This window comes from Chiloscyllium plagiosum, chromosome 16, assembly GCF_004010195.1.
Source record: "Chiloscyllium plagiosum isolate BGI_BamShark_2017 chromosome 16, ASM401019v2, whole genome shotgun sequence".
Classification (NCBI taxonomy): domain Eukaryota; kingdom Metazoa; phylum Chordata; class Chondrichthyes; order Orectolobiformes; family Hemiscylliidae; genus Chiloscyllium; species Chiloscyllium plagiosum.
In genome coordinates, this window is record NC_057725.1 from 57,721,773 (window position 1) to 57,743,891 (window position 22,119).

Genomic DNA, 22,119 nt, shown 5'->3' on the forward strand with positions numbered 1-22,119 from the left:
CCTAAAAGGTACCATCAATTCTCAATGCAACTAGTGTAACATTTAGTCTCAATGATTCGGTTTAAATATTAATTAAGGTTCAATTCCATAAATTAGTTCCGGAAACTTCAAATTCCCCTCAACACCCTGTACCTCTACTCCATGTTTGATTTTCAAGGTGTTTTAAAAAAAAATGAGACAAAGTTGCTTTCTGTAAGATTGGTCATAATCAAGTGAGATGGTGTTTCACAGAAGAAGCTGTGATACTGTCTTTAAAATCATCGTGCAGAACTGATCTAGCTTTTGAACAAAAAGTCCTTGGCATCAGTCCTTTGCTTGAGTTTACTCTTTCCTTGCATGTCACAGCAGAAAACAGCTCAATGGGTATGATTACCAATACATGCGTTCAGTAACATGTATGTGTACCCTTGTTGGGGACTGATGATTCAGCTTGGCTTTTGTAATCACCAAAATGGGGATCCCTCTCCAGACCAGGGGCCTCCCTCAGAATAAGGCTTCATTAGGTCAGACCTGAAGTGGCTAGCTTCACTGAGTACATGTATTACCTTCTGAAGGTCAGATAAACCAACCGCCAATGCATCTGAATGGGATCCAGAAAGCCTAGGACAGTTTGTGTCACTGATGCTTGACTGAATATTCCCAACAAGCTTGGTCCAAGAAGTAATGATGTGTGAGAATGAGCATGTGGCGTCTGTGTATTCTTTTTATGGTGAGCATGTGCTCAAAGGCCAGTGATGGTTCCCTTGAGCTGGAGAGGGATGTCATTTGCTCAGAGGAGGAACCAGCTGCATACACTTGTAATCCAATATATTATGCACCAAAAGGAAACCCTGGATAGATAAACCAATATTCTGGTGCTTGTGACCAATGGAAAAAAAACAGCAACAACTGACTGGATCACAGAGCTGGATCAAGAGGATCAAACTTGCAACAAGGAGGCATACCAGGATGTCTAAGGATATGTCGCAATTCAAAAAGATTCCAATATACAAACTCCTAATCCTTGCCTCTATTCTTCCTGGCTTCTGTCCAGTTCTTTACTGGTTGAGGAATAACCAAAACACAAGGCTTCTGGGAACGCCGAGAAGAGAAAACAAACAGCGGGGTTTGGAGAGAGAAATTCCATGTGGGGTCAAAAAGGAGAAACACGGTCTTCAATAGGGAATGCTCCTACATGGCTCAGTAATTGGCTGGTTTGCCGATGGAGCATATGTCTGCTGGTTTATGTCCTTTTTCTTAAAGTGCATAGACAAAGTTTCAACCCTCGTTCGGTTCCTTTGTGGTTTTCTTGGCCTGAGAATCCCACATCCCTCGCTTGGAGTGAAAATAATGGTAGAAGTTCCTGAGGCGCAATCGTTCAACCTCCAGGCCGCTCTGAAGAACCCTGGGAGATGGAAACACAAAGGGTTTCATTATGTCTTTGGAATTAATCTGTCTCATTGTTGCTCATTTGCAGACAATGAATTCTTTTAAATCGCACTGCTCCCTAAAATGCTGTCACCATTGCCTCAGTTTTAAAATGTCCTATCTTAGTGCATTATCTTGAGATTATACTCTCTAGATTCTTTTCTTTTGGTGAAGGGTCTACTCTACATGCTCCATCTTCTGCAGCCTCTGCTCATGCTCTCTCCTCCCATCGTTTGTAGTTTTACGCTCTCTTGCTGCCTTTCTCCCTGCCTTGGTCACCATTCTTCCCTCTTGTCTCATATTTGCTTTCAGTCTCAGAGTCAATCCTGATCCTCATACACACACACTCTCGGCCACATTTAAAGCATATTCACTCTTTCTGACCAATGTTGGTGCCCACTCTTGCTCACTGTTACTCTGGACATTCGCTGGCCCACAATTCTTGACCTAGGCCCATGTCATTAGCTTCATTCACTCCATCTGTGTCTCTTCCCAGATGCTGTTAGTTCTTTATCCCCCTGTGGACAATACTGCCCCCTTTCCATGTTTTAATGCCAATACGTATCCCCAAAAAAAACACTTTCTCTCTAGGCACTACTTATCCACCCTCCCTCTCTCTTCCGATGCTGCTGGCATACACACTCTCTTTCTCCCTCTGGAGAATGATGCTTCTCTTGTTGCTTCTGCCGACGGGCTCAAGTCGCCGAGTAACAAAGCAAATTGTCATAGGAACAGTGAGAAAGGAGACGGCTATTTATCTCTTCAATCCTGTTATGTTGACAATGAGATCCTGGCTGATCTGTGAGCTCGTTCCCTATACTTGCCTTGGCCCCACGGCCCTTTGAAATCTTTAAACAAAAATCTAGCCATCTCAGATTTAAAATTAACCATCACTGCAAAATCAACTTCCACTTGCATATGAAAATTCCAATCTTATCCCAAAGTTTTCATGAGAAACAGCTTCTCGGTTTCAGACCTGAGTGACTTGGCTCTAACCATATGGCAGTGCCCAATCTGTAGAAATAGGTTAATATCTTGAAACACTGATCAGGTCACCTCTCCAATTTCCGATGAATGTAACCTGTTTTATACACTTGTGAATTTGCAGTCCTCGTGACTTTGCCTCTGGTAAATCTATAATACATTCCTTGTGATACCAAGATATCCTTTTATAAGAGTTGCGCCCCAGAACTAAACACTGCATTCTAGTTTCAGGGCTTTGCAGATCTGTAGCATTATATCTAACCTGTTGTGTTCTAATTTCTAGATTAAAAAAAGGTCAACATTCCTAAATTTCTGCAGTTCTCCACTTTTACTAGCTCTTTGCCACTAAAAATATCCCATTGGATCACTTATTTAGGTCTGTATATGCTCTACCACTTAGTGTCATACAGTATAGAAACAGACCCTTTGTTCATGCTGACCAGATGTCCCAATCTGACCTATTCCCATTTGCCAGCACTTGGCCCACATCCCTCTAAACCCTTCCTATTCATATACCCATCCAGATGCCCTATAAATGCTGTAATTATACCAGCCTCCATCACTTCCTAAGGCAGCTCATTCCATACATGCACCACCCTCTGCGTGAAAAAATAACCCCTCAGGTTCCTTTTATGTCCTTTCCCCTCTCACCCTAAATCTATGCCCTCTAGTTCTGCATTCCCCCACCCCAGGGAAAATACCTTGTCTTTTCACCCTATCACGCTCATTATTTTGTAAACCTCTACCAGGTCACCCCTCAGCCTCTGATGCTCTGGGGTAAAAAAGTGCCAATCTATTTGGCCTCTCCCTATAACTCAAGCCCTCCAATCCCAGAAACATCCTTGCAAATCTTTTCTGCACCCTGTCAAGTTTCACAACATCCCTCCAGTAGAATGGTGACCATAATTGTACGCAGTATTCTAAAGGTAGCCTCCCCAATGTCCAGTGCTGCCGCAACAAGACCTCCCGCATTTGCCTGTGTTAAAAGTTTATTGCCATAAATTATCCCATTCACTTAATTTATCAATTTTTTTTTGTAATTTTAATATTTCCATCTACACTGCCACTACTTATTGCAATATTGCCAAACTTGGATATGTGGCTTTATCTAAGCAGTTAATAAATATTGTGAAAAGTTGAGACAGATGTTGTTGGACTGTTTTAATCACTTTCCAATCAGTTAGAGTGTCTGCCCATTATCCCAACTCTGGTTCCCGCCTCTCAGTTAGTTTCTTAATGAGGTCAATAATATTTCTTCAAATGAGAGTTTCACCTTTAGCAAACAGACTTTTGGACTTTATTGAATGCCCTCTGAAAGTCCACTTAATATCCACGTGCATTCTCCTGCCCACTACTTTATGACTGTGAAAATGCCTGTCTCAATCAGTGGTGAAGCTATGGAAGATTATTCTTCAAACACTCACTTGGCTTTAGAGTTAGATCCCTAGAAAGGGACAATTTGTTCTATTGAGTTTGAACGGCAATGGCACAAACCAATAAAAAGTGAAAATTATCAAATCTCAGCACAAAATGGAAGAAGCAAACCCATTTTCTCCTCCAATGTTACCTGTCCAGTAGCTCCCAATCCTCTCCACCCCATCGATCTCGGAACTCCTCAGTGTTCATTCCTCCAATCTTGTCGAAATCGCTTTTAAAGATACCAAACAGCCCAAATCCATTTACTTCCCAGTACCCTTGAGGATATATTGGAAGAAAAGAAAGAGTCAGTGTATCGGACACTCACCTTTGTAAACACAAACTGCTCAAAGAAAACCCATGAACCCATAACTATAACTGGTACACTATCAGCAGAGGACTTCAGGCCTGGCTGATCCTAGTCCGCCAGTGCCCTCGGTCAACCAGGTGGCAGCATGTGAGCAATAAGAACTCTTTCCTATATTCAATCATGGGACGTGGGCATCCCTGGATGGCCAGCATTTATCGCCCAACCTAGTTGTGCTTAAAGGTGGTGGCGAGCTGCCTTCTTGTACCACTGCAGTCCCTGTTATCCCTATATGTCAAGTAGACCTTCTATTTTTGTTTATTCCCTTGAAGGTTTAGACAACAATAAAGATTCTACAAATGCCTTTAGCCCCATGATGCCTCACTCATCCTGTGTGGAAACCAAGGCCAAAGTGATCCTGCCCTACCCCAGTAACAACATAAGCACCTTTAAACAGAAGTCATTGGATGGCCATCAACACGGGTATCTTCAATCATCACCACCTGCCCCCACCACCAATATAGATGAGGAAATCAGAGCAGGATCCACTTCATTTTGTTGGGCTGGGTGTCACATCAGGCCTTTCCCATTGGGTTACGACTGGATAAACATTCTCAAAGCTCATTGCTGGAGACTTCGTTTCAAGCTTTGAAAATAACTGAACTCATGCCATTCCCCCTTACATCTTCAGTCATTACCACAGGCATAAAGGTTAGATGACACCAAATGGAGATCACGAGGCAACACAGCAATGAAATCAGTCAGTTAATTGGAAAAGTACGTGAAGGAATTCTTCCCCACGGCTGTGTCTAATCCTGTGACACTGAAAGAGCTTCAGAAAAATGGGCCTTTCATTTCAGCAATGTCTTCTGCCAACCTGCAATTAAAGCCACGAGGAGACCCCTGATCTGTCTGGTAATTCGAGAGTTGCAGGTCGCAACAGGAAGATGGGAAAGTGTAGGGCAATAATCAGTGATCCTGTAAAACTGTTGCCTCACTGTAACGTGTAATGTAACAATTCTGCAGCTGGAATAAACACCACGTTACAAAGTGGCAGATCAAAGGATCATCAATCAACTATATCAACTTCTGTCGCTGGTGAACAATACTCTTGTTTTAGCAGAAATATTCCAAATTTGAAACATTACACTCAATCTAATAGGTGGGCTTAATGTGTCCTTGGGCTAATTTCCAGCATCATCCCTCAATAGTGGCATGATCAGTAAGCTAGGCCAGCTCTGTTTGCCACACATTCAGTTCCTATGGAGGCAAGATGCCTAATTACAGCAAGAACACAAACACATTCATGTATTATTATGGGTTGGTAAAAGGATAACCATAAGGGCTGTTATGATCACTAGGCCATTTAATAAGTTGAGTCATGGAGGATTTCCACCAGCCTGGTCCTGATTGACTGCGAATGTGGTCACCACAATCAGTCCCAGAAAATATGGCATGGCTGGGATATTGTAAGAGTAAAACTAAGTCTCTTGATAGGAGCAAGTGGAAGACTGCAGCTGCTGGAGATCAGAGTTAAGAGTGTAGTACTGGAAAAACACAGCAGGTTAGGCTGCATCCGAGGAGCAGGAGAATTGACGTTTCGTGCATAAGCTCTTCATCAGGATGGTTGGAGTTTGATGAAGGGCTTATGCCCGAAATGTCGACTCTCTTGCTTCTTGGATGCTGCCTGACCTGCTGTGCTTTTCCAGCACTACACTTTCAACTAAGTCTCTTGATAGACCCTGAACTGGTCAAACTTTCTGCTAGGGAAACTGTTTTAAGAAATGCTCCCCAGTGTAATTCAAGTAGAGATCACAGGACCTTCCACACCTAATTGCTTCTTACATTACATTACATTACATTACATTACATTGTGGAAACAGGCCCTTCGGCCCAAAAAGTCCACACCGACCTGCCGGAGCGAAACCCACCCATACCCCTACATTTACCCCTTACCTAACACTACGGGCAATTTAGTATGGCCAATTCACCTGACCCTGCACATCTTTGGACTGTGGGAGGAAACCGGAGTACCCGGAGGAAACCCATGCAGACACGGGGAGAACGTGCAAACTCCACACAGTCAGTCGCCTGAGGCGGGAATTGAACCCGGGTCTCTGGTGCTGTGAGGCAGCAGTGCTAACCACTGTGCCACCGTGCCGCCCACTAAGGAAATAAGTCCAGAATTTTAACCTGTACTGGCCTACCCATGATTCTGAAGCAAAATATGCTCAGTGTCCAAATTAAAGTAAAATGTGTTCTCCAACCGTATGCTAATCACCACGTACTGCTTAAGACTGAAGGAGGGCTACTTGCCAGGATATCACTTACCATCAGGCTCAACAGGGGAGCTGCCACAGCCCAGTCTCATCACAATAGGGGCATATGCCAGTTTCCCTTCTATACAATGCTTTCTAATATTGTCAATGATGCTGATAGGGAAATGGATGTGCAGGTCACACAGGAAGAGAATTGTGTGGCTGTCCTGAAATTAGGAAACAGAAACAATGGTCACATTAATTATAAGAAAGTAGAAATAAGACGAAAGTATAAAATATTGTAAATTCTTCCTTGGCTAAAAGCAGTCATTTATCCCTAACACGGCTGACAAAATGACAGCTTCGGATGCTGCCTGACCTGCTGTGCTGTTCCAGCAATAAAGTTTCAACTCACATTAATTATAAGAAAGTAGAAATAAGACGAAAGTATAAAATATCGTAAATTCTTCCTTGGCTAAAAGCAGTCATTTATCCCTAACACGGCTGACAAAATGACAGCTTCAGCAGCTTCTGGTATGTGGAATAAAGAGCAAAGCCACAGCTCAGTGGCGGGGGACGCTCATTTTGGAGTTAAAGGATTGAGACCTGAGCACAAAATCCAGACTGAAACCTCAGTGCAATTCTGGGGCAATGATGCACTGTTGAAGGCTTGTCCCCATTACCCAATTCAACATCTAGCCTTCACACCCTAAAACAGATGATCTGGTAGTTTATTGCATGGTTATTTGTGGGAGTTTGCTCTGCAAAAACAGACTGCTGTGTTTCCAACACTACTTAACTTCAAACTTAACTTCATTGGCTGAAAAGTGATTTGGAACACCGTTAAGTTATGAAGAGTGCTACAAAAATGCAGGTCTTTCCTTCTTTAAAGTAAGGCAAAAGATGAGGCATGTATTCAATTATGGTAAAAATGAAAACTGCTGTAGAAGATAAATCTTATTTCATGTCAGAATGAAATTATTAAATGTCTCCTGTTTTTTCTTAAAACCTCATATGTTGTGAACTCCTCACTCACCAAAGACCTACAATTTTGTTTTGGCTCTGCCACCTTAAACCATAAAACCATAAGATATAGGAGCAAAGGTAGGCCATTCAGCCCACTGAATGAGACTATACCTAATCTGATAATCCTCAACTCCATTTTCCTGCCTTTTGCCCAGAAGCCCCTACTAATAAAAATCACTTTATCTCAACCTCTGATATTACTGAAGAATCCAGCCTTGACAGTCTTCTGCAGTAAAGATTCACTCCCCTCAAAGAAGAAATTCCTCTTCATTTCTGACCTAACTAGGTGACCCTCACTCTGTGATTATGCCCTCTGGTCCTAGACTTTCCCAGAAGGGAAACAATCTCTCTGCATCTACCCTGTCAAGCCCTTTGAGGATCTTATCTTTCAATAAATCTCTTCTCATTTTCCTAAGTACTCCAGTGAGTACAAGCCAAGCCTACTCAACCTCTCCTCATAAGAAAATACCTCCAAACCAAGGTTAACATTGTGAACCTTCTCCAGACTGTCTCCAATGCCAGAATATCTTTCCTTTAATAAGGTTATGAAAAGCTGTTCACAGTATTCCATACGTGGTCTAACTTGTGCCTAGTATAGTTTTTAGCAAGGCATCCCTATTTTTAGACTCCAGTCCCTTTAAAATCATAGAGTCATACAGAACAGAAACAGACCCTTCAGTCCAACCAGTCCATGTCGACACTAATCCCAAACTAAACTAGTCTCACTTGCCTGCACTTGGCCCATATCCCTCCAAATATTTCTTATTGATATACTTATCTAAATGTCTTTTAAACGTTGTAACTGTATCCACATCCACCACTTCTTCTGGATGTTCCTCATACCTCCTTGAATGTGATGAGGGTGACTCCATAGGATGGTAATGCATTATTTACATGTATACGTCAAAGCAGGTAGTCAACAGACTACTTAGCTGTACAGAAGGTCCTTGGAATATTGGACATATCCTCAGTGAACATTCACACATTTATTTTCAATCAGGGTCACTGGTGCACTAATCGAGGAGAGCAGACCAAATTGATCCTCTCTCCCCCTCCCTTCCATATCTAATTGTTTCTTAAATAAGTCCAGAGTTCTTCTAGTGTGTACTGGCCTACACAGTATTTTGAAGGAGTGCACACTCAGTGTCCAAATTAAAGTAAAATATGATCTCCAACCATATGATGATAACCATTAACTGCTGTGAAGTCTTAAGATGGAAAGAGGGCTATCAGCCAGACTATCACCTCCCAGCAGAAGTCACACGGCATCAGGTTATAGTTCAACACGTCTATTTGAAATGACAAGCTTTCAGAGCGTTGCTCCTCCATTGTGATTTCAAATAAACCCGTTGGACTATAACCTGGGTGTTGTGTGACTTCTGTTGTGTGATTTCCACCCCAGTCCAACACCAGCACCTCCACACCAAGATTTCCCATCAGGTTTAAAAGGGGAGTTGCCACAGCACAGTCTGTTGCAAAGCTGGCTTTAGTACCCACTGCTAACTCATCATAACGCAGGAATTGAATGTGGTAACTTTTGATATTATATGGTGCAGTTGATGCAATATTTTTGACTTTTATTAAACAAGTCCTATTGAGCTATGACGAATGATAAATATCAATTGGCTAATTACAGCCCATCCATCTAGAGTTAACCTGCAGTGCTCCCATCACAACTTTCAACTTTTTCTTAACTACTTGTGTCCATCAACTTCAAAGTACATTTTACATACTTTCCAATGTGAAGAATTTGGTGTCTGTCTTTTGTCCGAACCTGTCATTCATAATCTGAAGTAGCCGTTCAGGTTTATGTTTGCTACTCTATGTATCTCTACAAGATTATCTCCTCTCCAGACCAAAATAGAAAGCAAACACAAAGGTCCAACTATGCACAAAGGCTGCAGTATTATCAAAAGGCGCCGTTTCCTGAAGGTTGAAATGGTAAAGAAGTTTGTGAAAACCATTGAGAATTGACATTTGCCCATCATTCTGCAGTGGTGTATTTTCCCCTTTAAGAGAGAGAGAAAAGGCACATGGATGTAGAGACTGGTATAGTTAACCTTTTTAGTTCATTTCCTGAATCACAGATTTTTGAAATATTTTTGCTGTTATAGACATTATAAATGAGAGATCACAAACGGACATGTGAATAAATGCACACTATCCTTTGCAGACTAAATCGATGGAAAGAGGATATTGAATAATTTTCCAGTGGTAACTGAAGAAGCAATGGTTTATAATACAATACAGGAGCATTTGTGCTCACTGTCATTGGATAGACACGCTTAATTTATAACAATTATTATTCACAACTAAACAACATCTTGTGAACAGTAAAGGTCTGTTTAAAAACTTGTTAATCTAGTCAAATCAAAGCAAAAAAAAATGAAAATAATGCATTTTAGTTTTCTGAAAAGTCTCAGAAGTTTGATGTTGATTTTGTGCTTTAAGAAAGAGAATATTATAGTGACTGCAATCCAGGAGTTTTATGTACTTATCAAAATGAAGATTTTAAAACTAAAGGAGAAAGTAGCAGAATAACGGGCAGCACGGTGGCTCAGTGGTTAGCACTGCTGCCTCACAGCACCAGGATCCCAGCTTTGATTCCAGCCTTGGGCGACTATCTGTGTGGAGTTTGCACATTCTCCCCGTGTCTGCGTGGGTTTCGTCCAGGTGCTCTGGTCTCCTCCCACAATCCAAAGAAGTGCAGGTCAGGTAAAAATTGGCCATGCTAAATTGCCCATAGTGTTAGGTGCATTAGTCAGAGGGAAATGGGACTAGGTGGGTTACTCTTTGGAGGATGAGTGTGGACTTGTTGGACCGAAGGGCCTGTTTCCACCCTGTAGGGAATCTAATCTAAAAAAAATGCATCTGCAATGTTATTCTGTGTGAGAACTCTAGTTGTACAGTTAGTCTACAACTGAAAAACTCAGTAGAGAATCAGTGCTGAGGTGTGGAAACTGTGTGCAAAATCATCCCTGGGTGGGGAGACTAACTTCAGTTTTAGGTGAAGTAGGCTTCACAGGAGGTTCCCAAGCACTGAGGATGTCACCTAGACAGGGGACGAAACGTCTGCAACACAAATTCCCAGCTTGGCGAACAGAACCACAACGAAGTAGACCTATAGAACTATTTGATAGTGATGACAGTTACGGTATTTTCCCAGATGACCACTTGTGATAACTTGTAGCTTTTACTGCCTCTCTTAAAAGTTTGCAGTACTGGAAGAAGATAGTTTGAGGCAGTTCACTGTCATCAATCTTCCTTTGACTTGGGCCATCTCATGATTAGTGGTAAAGGATACACCGCCATAGAGCATCTAAAACAGAAACAGTATTCTTAAGACAACAAGAAGGTGTATTGCATGATGACAATAATATGGCTCCATTTAGTCAAATATAATTACTAGGACTCTACAGAGCTGATGCAAATATATTACTCCTTCTAAAAGGCAAGGTGGAACTCCTTAGGTAGAATCTTCCCAGGCCTGAAGGCTGTGGACATTGGTGAGAAAGTTGGGAAAATTGTGTGAGATGGCCAGAGAGCAAAAGCTCAACTTTCCAACCAAGTGTTGAACAGCGAGATGAGAGTCTCACTGGTGAGTGACGAGTGGCCCATTTGCATGTATTAGCCTCTCACTATTGCCATGTCTCCCCTCATTACTCCTCTACTGCCCATTCTCCCATCTTCTGGATAAAAACACGACAGTGATAATTGCCAAAATGAAAAGCAGAGAGGTAATCTGCTGACTCCAGTCAGTCAGTTGGGGAGCTGCACAGAGATTAGTCAGGGGTCCAAGTCACTCATCAGTTGGGACTGTTTCTCCAGATTGGTCACAGAATAGGTCGTGGTCAGTTCCAGCTCATTGAAATTCAATGGGGGCTATCAAGGGACCTCTTGAGAATTTAAATTGGGAAATCAGTGGCAGCGAGCTGGGATGCAGAAGAGACCAAAGTTATGAATAGGGGATGGCTGGCACATAATGCGGGGAAATGATAGTGTATTGGAGAACATGGGCCACTGTGGGCAAGAGAGATGACTGATAGATACCACCAGTGGTGGTATCTATCTGAATGGGAGACTCTGCAGTATGGCATTGGGCATGACTGAACTGCAAAGCTTCGACTCAGGTAATGTTGAGAGTTGAACACAAGTCCAAATGGCATGTGGGAACATGCCAGGAAGTGCCAGGCAGGAGAAATTATGGAGGCTGTGGCGGGGGATTGGGGAGCTCCTTGAATACCAGGCTGACCCTGAGACTTACTGCGCCTGGGACAACCTTTATTGGTTTGTGGTTGTTCTCCTACTATGTGCATGAACAACTCTGGACTGCCAATGCTTGACCAGGGCACCAGAGTTTTTGGAATATTATAGCAGTGGTGGGTACTTCATGTGTGAATATGATAGGCAGGTGGCATGGGGTGTGGTCCTTAAGTAATGACGCGACTTTGGGACGATAGGCTTCACATTGAGAAATCTTCCATAAAACTCACACCAAAAAAAAAGTGGCCAGTTTCTGGAAAGATTCAGCCCCCTATCTCCATCCATAGACTGTGTATTATTTGGTGGAAACAATGTAACATGAACCCATTCAGAATACATTAGCTTGGGTCTTCGAAGAATAGTAGTTTTCTGGCTTGACGACAATTGACCTCAGCAGAGAGCTGGGAATCATTTCTCTGCTGGAAGAGTTTTTATTCCTCAGACAGCCTTCATGACGTACATCTTTTTTTTTGTCGGTGTTGCTCCATTGACTCATCTGAAGGAACTGTAATTTCATCAGTTTCCTTCCTGGAAGGCAGCTGCTCTGTTGAATCAATGCTTTCTTCCTTGTAGTGACCTGAATTCCTCGACCAGGCAATTATTTCCTAATTGAAAGAGGTAAACTCTTATGTGGCAGTACCTTGGATGCCTAGACTAAGTATTCTCTTCTCCTTGACTCTGTTCTGGATCTGAAGATGGTGGACTAATTCCCATTGAGTCATATGCAGGTCATCTCTCTCAAGCTGTTGATTATATCACTTCTAAATTCTGGGAAAAGAACTTGTTTTCTTGCAATTTAACTTCTGAGAGTCAAAACATCAACTGTTGGATGTCAAGGCTGTATTAGTCCTCTTAGGCCTATATATTCTCCTCAAGGCATGGTAGTGCCAGGAATACTTCAGGAATAGACAAACCTTCCAACACGCCTGACGCATTTTGATTACCATACTCTGCATTAGGAATCAATGTTCAGGCATTGTCAGAAATTTGCAGTAACCCAACAGGTTTCTCACTATCATAATTCTGCATGATCAATCACTGAGTTATCTCAGGTGACAAAACGTCAACTAAGAATAGAATGAGCCACCAAACAGGAAAATCATAATATTTCTCATCGGACTTCTAAATGACAGCACACCCAACCACTGTTCCAAGTTTTTCCAGCACAATAGTTGTAATGTAATATGTCATTAAAGTTGAAGTATGAGATGGCATTCCCATGTTAAAAGTCATTGTCGATACTTAAAACTCCAATGGAAAAGTCATCATCAATGGAATGTGATAATTCACCGCACAGCCATGGTAATGCGGGGAACAGATTATCTGTGCTGAACTCTGCCTGCTTTCATTTAGAGAATTATAGGCAGACTTCCTCAGGGGAATGGTGGGGTCTCTTGCGGCACAGAGGTAGAGTTCATACCTCTGGACCAGGAGGCCTGGATTAAAGTTCTACCAGCTCCAGAGGTATGTAATAAAATCGCTGAATCGGCTGGTAAGAAAATATTTACTTCATGAGAATGGTCAGCTGACTGGCAAGCCTTTCACAATAGTAGTTGAGATTCCAAATCTGGTCATTGAATCTGCTGAATTATTAATTACTGACAATCATACCCGCATCATTCCCAGTGATCTGCAAGAGAAGTCATAGTGTCATACAGCACAGAAAAAGACCCTTCAGTCCAACCGGTCCATGCTGAACATAATCCCAAACTAAACTAGTCCCATCTGCCTGCTCATGGCTCAAATCCCTCCAAATCGTTCCTTCTCATGTACTTATCCAAGTGTCTTTTAAATGTTGTAACTGTACCCACAGCCATCACTTTCTCTGGAAGTTCATTCCACCCATTCTCTGTGTAAAGAATGTGACCCTCATGTCTTTTTTTAAATCGTTCTGCCCTCACCTTAAAAATATGCCCCCTAGTCTTGAAATCCCCCATCCTATGGAAAAGACACCTGCCATTAACCCCATCAAAACACTTCATGATTTTATAGACCTCCATCTCGTCACTTCGCAATGTCCTCCACTCGAGTGAGAAAAGTCCCAGTCTATCAAATCGTTCTTTATAACTCAAACCTTCTGGTAAATCACACCTAAACCCTCTCCAGCTTAATAATGTCCTGACTGGAACAGGGTGACCAGATTCTTTGCGGATAAAATGTTGTTGGACAGCCTTTTCATGAGAAGAGCATCATGGGACATTTTGATGATGGTGCATCATAACTGCACCACCTTCAGAATGAAAACGTACTAATCACAGCTAAAGCAGAAGATTAAACAAAGAGCTAAACTTTGTAGTATTTACCAGAAGTTGTATTTATCTGAAACTGAAAAATCAAGAACAAAGCCCAGGTTTGAATCTCGGACTAGCAGTATCGCAAAAATCAGAATCTTGCCAAATTGAGCTTTAAATGTGTTTAAATTGTAGAAAGGCAATAACTAAGGGCGTTTTATGAGTCTGAGAGAGAAAGAATTACAATAGGAGGCTTGTTTCAATCACTTTTTCCATTTAAACACTTCTGATTAAAGCTCAAATGGTTTGGAAAAAAAATTATGATTAATTAAGTACATCTTCAGTTGCTACCTCTCTATCTAGATTAGATTAGATTACTTACAGTGTGGATACAGGCCCTTCGGCCCAACAAGTCCACACCTACCCGCCAAAGCTCAACCCACCCAGACCCATTCCCCTACATTTACCCCTTCACCTACCACTATGGGCAATTTATCTATTTCTGTTAGGTTTTTTAAAGTATTTTTGTTTAATTAATCTCATTGGGAGCCTGAGTCGAGTTACTCAGTCAAAGGAATATGTCGGAGTTGAATTAATATCAGTACTAATTGTCTGAGCCACTTCAGTTAGCAGAATTAGTAATCTTTATATAACAGGCCAGTGACTGCATGTTAGCGCCCAGGGTAAACATTTATCAGTAGCAATGAAGGGCTTCTGATTTATTTTCACATCAATATTACACGCACATGATGAAACACTGCAATTTGGGAATTGTGCAATTCTTCACTAAGCTACCAGAGGGAGCACTTTTCAATGACTCCATTTCAAGTTTGAAAAACACATCAAGCTGGTCACCTTCTTCCTCTCCAGTTAAAGCTGGCTTATATCTATCAACTTGTGATATCAAAATATGGAAAGGTAATGATATATTTCACTGCCTTTGAAGTTGTTTGCACACACTTTTCAAGGTTCTCTGTTCCTTTCTCTCAGTTTCATCCAATTTCATGCTCACACTGCCTCACGATTGAATCAAATTACTTTCCACCTTCGCTCAAGGTGAGATGGATTTTAGATTTATGTTTAGTGGTGGAGCTTAATTCACCCCTGCCATCAGCGACAATAGCTGTGTAAGTTTGTGACACTTTCTAAGGCTGAACTAGACTGTTCACAAACTTGGTTTCCCATCTGGCCCTCAGCTGAGTTTGTGATCTCTTCTCCTGCCTCAACTCATTCACACCTTTCTTCCCTCCAGACTCAACTACTCTTCTGCTGGTCTCTATGAACCTCAACATCCCCAAAGTTCTGTGGCCTTTAACTTTGCCCACAAAAAAAAATGTACATTTTCACTTTAAAATGCTCTTCCTTGTTTTCATATCCAATCTCTGTAATCTGTTCTAGCACTAACCCTCCAAGTTGTCTCTCTGCATCTTTAATTATTCTTCCGGTGGCTTCTTCCAAGATGGCAGCGGAGTAGGACTCCTGAGCTATTTTGGTCTGTCTGTTTCTTCCTAGCTGTTTCATTTCACTTTTCTTTCTTGTTTTATCTCCCATCCTCGAGCAGCATTGGAGATGTCTGGGGTGAAAACCAGTGTGAACCTGGACCCCCGGCCTCAGGGTAGACCCGAACTCCCTGCCTCAGTGCGGACCCAGACCCCTGACATCAGTGCGGACCCGGACCCCTGACCTCAGCATGGAGAGGAGACCCCCGGCCTCAGTGCGGACCCAGACCGCCAGCCTCAGCGTGGACCCAGACCCCCGACAGCAGTGCGGACCCAGACCCCCGGCCTTAGCGCAGACCCAGACCCCCGACATCAGTCCGGACCCAGACCCCCAACATCAGTGCGGACCCTGACCCCCGACATCAGTGCGGACCCTGACCCCCGACATCAATGCAGACCCAGAACCTCGGCCTCAGTGTGGACCCAGACCGCCAACCTCAGCGTGGACACAGACCTCCAGCCTCAGCATGGACCCAGGCCCCCGGCCTCAGTGCGGACCCAGACCCTCAGCCTCAGCATGGACCCAGACCCCTGGCCTCAGTGCGGACCCGGACCCCCGGCCTCAGCATGGACCCAGACCCCCAGCCTCAGCGTAGACCCAGACCCCCGACATCAGTGCGGATCCAGATCCCCGGCCTCAGCATAGACTCCCGGCCTCAGCATGGACCCAGACCCCCGGCCTCAGTGTGGACCCAGACCCCCGGCCTCAATGCGGACCTGGGCCCCTGGACCCAGCGTGGACCCGGAACCTGGCCTCAGCATAGACCCAGACCCCCGGCCTCAGTGTGGACCTGGACCCCAGCGTCAGTGCAGATCCGGATCCCCAGCATCAGTGCGGACCTGGACCCCCGGCCTCATTGTGGATCCGGACCCCCGGCCTCAGTGTGGACCTGGACCCCCGGCCTCAGTGTGGACCCGGACCCCGGCCTCAGTGTGGACCCGGACCCCAGCGTCAGTGCAGACCCGGATCCCCGGCCTCAGTGTGGACCCGGATCCTCGGCCTCAGTGTGGACCCAGACCCCCGGCCTCAGCATGGTCCCGGACCCCAGCGTCAGTGCAGACCCGGATCCCCGGCCTCAGTGCGGACCTGGGACCCTGGACCCAGCGTGGACCCGGACACCGGCCTCAGCGTGTACCCGGACCCCAGCGTCAGTGTGGACATGGACTCTCGGCCTCAGTGTGGACCCGGACCCCCGGCCTCAGTGTGGACCCGGACCCCAGCGTCAGTGCAGACCCGGATCCCCATCCTCAGTGTGGACCCGGACCCCTGGCCTCAGTGTGGACCCGGACCCCCGGCCTCAGTGTGGACCCGGACCCCAGCGTCAGTGCAGACCCGGATCCCCATCCTCAGTGTGGACCCAGACCCCCGGCCTCAGTGTGGACCCAGACCCCCGGCCTCAGCGTGGTCCCGGACCCCAGCGTCAGTGCAGACCCGGATCCCCGGCCTCAGTGCGGACCTGGGACCCTGGACCCAGCGTGGACCCGGACCCCGGCATCAGCGTGGACCTGGACCCCAGCGTCAGTGTGGACTCGGACTCTCAGTCTCAGTGTGGACCCGGGCCCCCGGCCTCAGTGTGGACCCGGACCCCCGGCCTCAGTGTGGACTCGGACTCCCGGCCTCAGTGCGGACCCGGACCCCTGGCCTCAGTGTGGTCCCGGACCCCAGCGTCAGTGCAGATCTGGATCCCCGGCCTCAGTGTGGATCCAGAGCCCCGGCCTCAGTGTGGACTCGGACTCCCGGCCTCAGTGTGGATCCGACCCCTGGCCTCAGTGTGGTCCCGGACCCCAGCGTCAGTGCAGATCCGGATCCCCGGCCTCAGTGTGGATCCAGAACCCCGGCCTCAGGGTGGACCCGGACTCCCGGCCTCAAGGTGGACCCAGACCCCCGGCCTCAGGGTAGACATGGACTCCCGGCCTCAGGGTAGTCACGGACTCCCGGCCTCAGCATGGACCTGGACCCCCGGCCTCAGGGTAGACATGGACACCCGGCTTCAGTGTGAACCTGGACCCCCGGCCTTAGCGTGAACTCAGACTCCCAGCCTCAGCATGGACTCAGACCCCTGGCCTCAGCATGGCCCTGGAAGCTCGGTCTCAGGGTGGACTTGAACTTCTAGGCCTTGAGGTGGTGTATGGTGCATTCTGGTTTGGGAGGACTGTTGTTCTGAACTCTTATTCCTCTATGTTTTCTAATATTTTGCTTGACTATTTATTTTTTTCTACTTTTTCTCCCTAAGAATTTGTACTTAATAATCTGTACCTCAGTACCTAAGATGGTGCCGTAAGGGGCGACTTATAAATATTTCATTGTACCTGTGAGTACATGTGACAATAAAGCTGATTCTAAATTCTGCCCTCTTGTGCATCTCCAGTTTTGATCAATCCATCTTGAGTTAACGATGGTTTATTCATGAAGAGATGTTGTCTAGGTGAGCGACTTTAGCAGCAACATAAAAACTATTGCACATACGCTACACAATAATAAAAAAAGAGCAGTCAAGGCAGTTATAACCTCAGCATTTCAAACTCCTGTCTTTCTCTATACTTTTTGTTATTCAGCAACTTTGCTACATTTAGACAATGGTCACTAGTGTTTAACTGCAGCACTGGTTGACCTATAAAAACATCTTACTGGTTTACAGCTAGGCAAGGAATGGGCTAATGAAAGAGCTTGTATTTGTATAGGAAGCTCAGGATAAAAATGTTATAACTCACAAAGCACTTCTGAAATATATCTGCTGTTTAAATATTAGGCAATGCATCACAGCAATGTGGTGATAGGGAAATAATCTGCTGTAATGACGTTGGTTGAGAGATAATCATTCAAAGATTCTCCTGCTCTGCAAATAGTGCTGCAGGATCTTTTACAGCCACTTGAGAAGAAAAAAATTCCCTTCGTACCTGATTGGATTGTGTGCTGAAGGACTGGAGTGGGATTAAACCCACAACTTGTTGACTCAGAACTAACAACTGAGTCACAGCTCACACTGAAGCAATGTAAGATGTTTGCTCCTGCCCTGTGTTGGATTAAGTCCAGGGCAAACCAAACACATAGAAGCCTCTCTCTCTGCTGTATGTGACAGGCTGGAAGTGGAATATGTTTGCGGGGTTTCAACTAAAATGCGAGTGCTCCATTCTTGTTACAGAAAACGTGCTTCCATTCAGTGAAGAACATACACGTGTGCAAGCGCTGTGTGAAAGAGCTTGTTTTTAAAATTCTTTAATAGGACGTGGGCATTACCAGCAAGGTCACCATTTGCTGCCCACCACTAACTGCCCTCAGGCAGCCCGTCAGTGTAGGTATATCGAGAGCGCTGCAGGAAAGGGATTGCCAGGAACTTGTTCCTTCAAAAGAGACAGTGATGTATTTCTAATTTCAACTTCCACTCTCAGTCACTTGGATGGCAAGTGGCTTAGAGTGGAACTTGTAGGTGGTGGTAGTCTCACATATCTGCTGCTTTTGTTCCTTCCAGGTGTTGGATATTGTAGGTTTAGAATGCACTGTTGAATGAATCACGGTGAGCTGCAACAGTGCATCTTGTAGATGTTACACATTTACATGCTAATCTATGTTTGTGTTTATCAAATGCCTTCTGAAACTCCAAGTAAACCACATCCACTGGCTCCCCCTTATCAATTCTACCAGTTACATATTTGAAATAAATCCAGTAAATTTATCAAGTAGTGTTTCCCTTTTTTACATTTTTGGTGACACTTACTTCCTTTGCATTAACTTCTCTCCCTCTCAGCTTCATGCTGTCTGTAAGTTTTGAAATGATGCTCCTGATTGCTGATTCCAACTGATTTTGAGTGAATGGTGAACAATAATGGTCCCAGCACTGAGTTTTGGTTTGCAACATCACCTCCTATCATTTTTGTTATCTCTATGTCATCTATATAACTCATTCCCTGATTCAACATATTCTGATCTTAATCATGATTCTTCAATGTGGTGCCTTTATCAAAAACCTTTGAAAATCCAAGTACGTTACATCGACTGTATCTCCTTTTTTGCTGATTTATGCACAACACCATGATTCTGCCAGCTATATCGCATGCTTCATCTGCACCACTAAGCTTCGGTAGTGGAGGAAGTAAATGTTTGTGGATGTGGCGCCAATCAAGTGGGCTGCTTTGTGCTGGATGCTGCTGAGCCTCTTGAACCTTGTCGAAGTTGTACTCATCCAGGCCAGTGCAGAATGTTCCAAGACTCTCCTGAATTGTGCGTTGTGGATGGCTTTGGGGAGTGAGGTGGTAAGATAGTTGCTGCGAAATTCACACCTGTTGTTGTAGCCACTGTAGCTATATGGTCAGTCCAGTTCAGTTCCAGGTCAACGGTAACCCCAAGGATGTTGACAGTCAGGGATTCAGTGATAGTAATGCCACTGAACGTCAAAGGGCAATGGTTAGAATTGATAAGGGGGAGCCAGTGGATGTGGTCTACTTGGACTTTCAGAAGGCATTTGATAAACACCAACATAGATTAGCATGAAAATATGTAACATCTACAAGATGCACTGTTGCAGCTCACCGTGATTCATTCAACAATGCATTCTAAACCTACAATATCCAACACCTGGAAGGAACAAAAGCAGCAGATATGTGAGACTACCACCACCTACAAGTTCCACTCTAAGCCACTTGCCATCCAAGTGACTGAGAGTGGAAGTTGAAATTAGAAATACATCACTGTCTCTTTTGAAGGAACAAGTTGGCACTTACCTGGCACTTTGTGGTTCGTATGTGACTAGCTGTTTATCAGTCCAGACCTGAATACTAACCAGGAGGAAGTCAGGACTACAGATGCTTGTGATCAGAGTTGAGAGAGTGCTGCTGGAAAAGCACAGCAGTTCAGGCAGTATCCAGGAATGATGAAAGGCTTATGCCCGAAATGTAGATTCTTCTGCTCCTTGGATGCTGCCTGACCTGCTGTGCTTTTCCAGCAGCACTCTCTTGACTCTGAATATTATCCAGGGCTTGTTGCAAATGAATGCTGACTACTTTTGTATCTGAGGAGTTGATAATTGTGGTGGTGGTGAACATCATGGAATCATTAGTGAATTCTGTAGTGAGACTGGAGATAAACAGCTCAGTTGGAGAGTGGTGAATCCTAAAGATACCTTTCCATCCCAGAAAAAAAATCCTGTTTTTAAGAATCCATTAGCAACTACTCTGAGATCCATCACATAATGTCATCCAATTGGAATATATCTGCTTAGATAACATAAGTGACGGTTAATGACTGAGGTGAGAGTTGGATGGTCTTGCATGTTAGTTAGAGGTACTCTTCTTGGGGTTTGAACACAAGAAGCAGATGCAGCATCAGTCAGTTGGCAGAAACAGCAGCAGCAAAAGAAGTACATCACAGTGGTGCGGATGAAGGCCTGAGATATAGCTGGCAGAATCATGGTGTTGTGCATAAATCATTAAAAAGGGAGATACAGTCCATGTAATGTACTTGGATTTTCAAAGGCCTTTGATAAAGGCTCCACACTGTAGAATCATGATTAAGTTCAGAATGTGCTGAATCAGGGAATGAGTTGTATAGATGGCAAGGCCAAGTCATGGGGATAACCAATAGTGATGTAGACTAACAAAAACGATAGGAGGCGGTGTTGCAAAACAAAACTCAGTGCTGGGACCATTGTTGTTCACCATTCACTCAAAATCAGTTGGAATCAGCAATCAGGAGCATCATTTCAAAACTTACAGACAGCATGAAACTGAGTGGGAAAGTAGTTAATGCTAAGGAAGTCAGAGTCAGCAGAAATTTATGAAGGGGAAATACTGCCTAATAAATTTATTGGATTTCTTTCAAATATGTAATTGGTAGAATTGATAAGGGGGAGTCAGTGTATGTGGTTTACTTGGACTTACAGAATGCATTTGGTAAAGATCGACATAGATTGGATGTAAATTGCATAGGATTGAGGGTAGTATACTGACATGGATAGAGAATTGGTTGACAGATAGGGAACAGACAGTAGGAATAAATGAGTTTGTTTCCAAGTCACAGGCAATGACTAGTGGGGTACTGCTGGATCAGTGCTAAGTATTAATGATTTAATTGAGGGAACTACATGTAATATCTGTAAATTTGCATTCACTGGGTGGTAGGTTGAACTGCAAGGAGGATGCAGAGATACTTCAGTGTTTGCGATTTTTAAGAAGATTCATGGCTCAGATTGAGGTTTAGGTTGTAAGTTTGCTCGCTGAGCTGGTAGGTTTGTTCTCAGATGTTTTGTCACCATACTAGCTAACATCATCAGTGAGCCTCCGGTGAAGCGCTGGTGTTCTGTCCCGCTTTCTATTTGTGTGTCTTGGTCTGTTGTGGTGGGTGATATAATTTCCAGTTCTTTTTCTCAGAGGTTGGTAAATGGGGTCCAAATCGCTGTGTTTATTGATGGAGTTCCGGTTTGGATGCCAGGCCTCTGGGAATTCCCGTGTGTGTCTCTGTTTAGCCTGTCCTAGGATGGAAGTGTTGTCCCAGTCAAAGTGGTGTCTTTCTTTGTCTGTATGTAAGGATACTAGTGATAGTAGGTCATGTTGTTTGGTGGTCAGTTGGTATTCATGTATCCTGGTGGGACAGAACACCAACGCTTCACCAGAGGCTCACTGATGATGTTACTTAGCATGGTAATGAAACGTCTGAAAATGAACCTTCCAGTTCAGTGAGCAAACTTACAACTGTGCTTCAGTGTGATTTGGAGGCTGAGTGAGTGAGCAAGTGC

General features: G+C 44.3%; 1 protein-coding gene across 5 annotated transcripts in view; it reads right to left on the minus strand.

Annotated features, from left to right (window-relative positions):
* Nucleotides 1-575: 575 nt before the first annotated feature.
* The window catches only part of LOC122557945 (N-acetyl-beta-glucosaminyl-glycoprotein 4-beta-N-acetylgalactosaminyltransferase 1-like), a 667,804-nt gene continuing 646,260 nt past the window's right edge, over nucleotides 576-22,119 (minus strand). For 4 of the 5 annotated variants that reach the window (XM_043706193.1, XM_043706198.1, XM_043706197.1 and 1 more), the window contains exons 18-20: nucleotides 6,446-6,599; nucleotides 3,959-4,085; nucleotides 576-1,384 (exon numbers count right to left, since the gene is read on the minus strand). In XM_043706193.1, the coding sequence (XP_043562128.1) occupies nucleotides 1,258-1,384; nucleotides 3,959-4,085; nucleotides 6,446-6,599 (408 nt within the window). In that variant the 3' untranslated portion in view covers nucleotides 576-1,257. Of the gene's footprint in view, nucleotides 1,385-3,958; nucleotides 4,086-6,445; nucleotides 6,600-10,208; nucleotides 10,718-22,119 lie in introns of those variants that run through there. The other variant, XM_043706194.1, reaches the window with a different exon arrangement.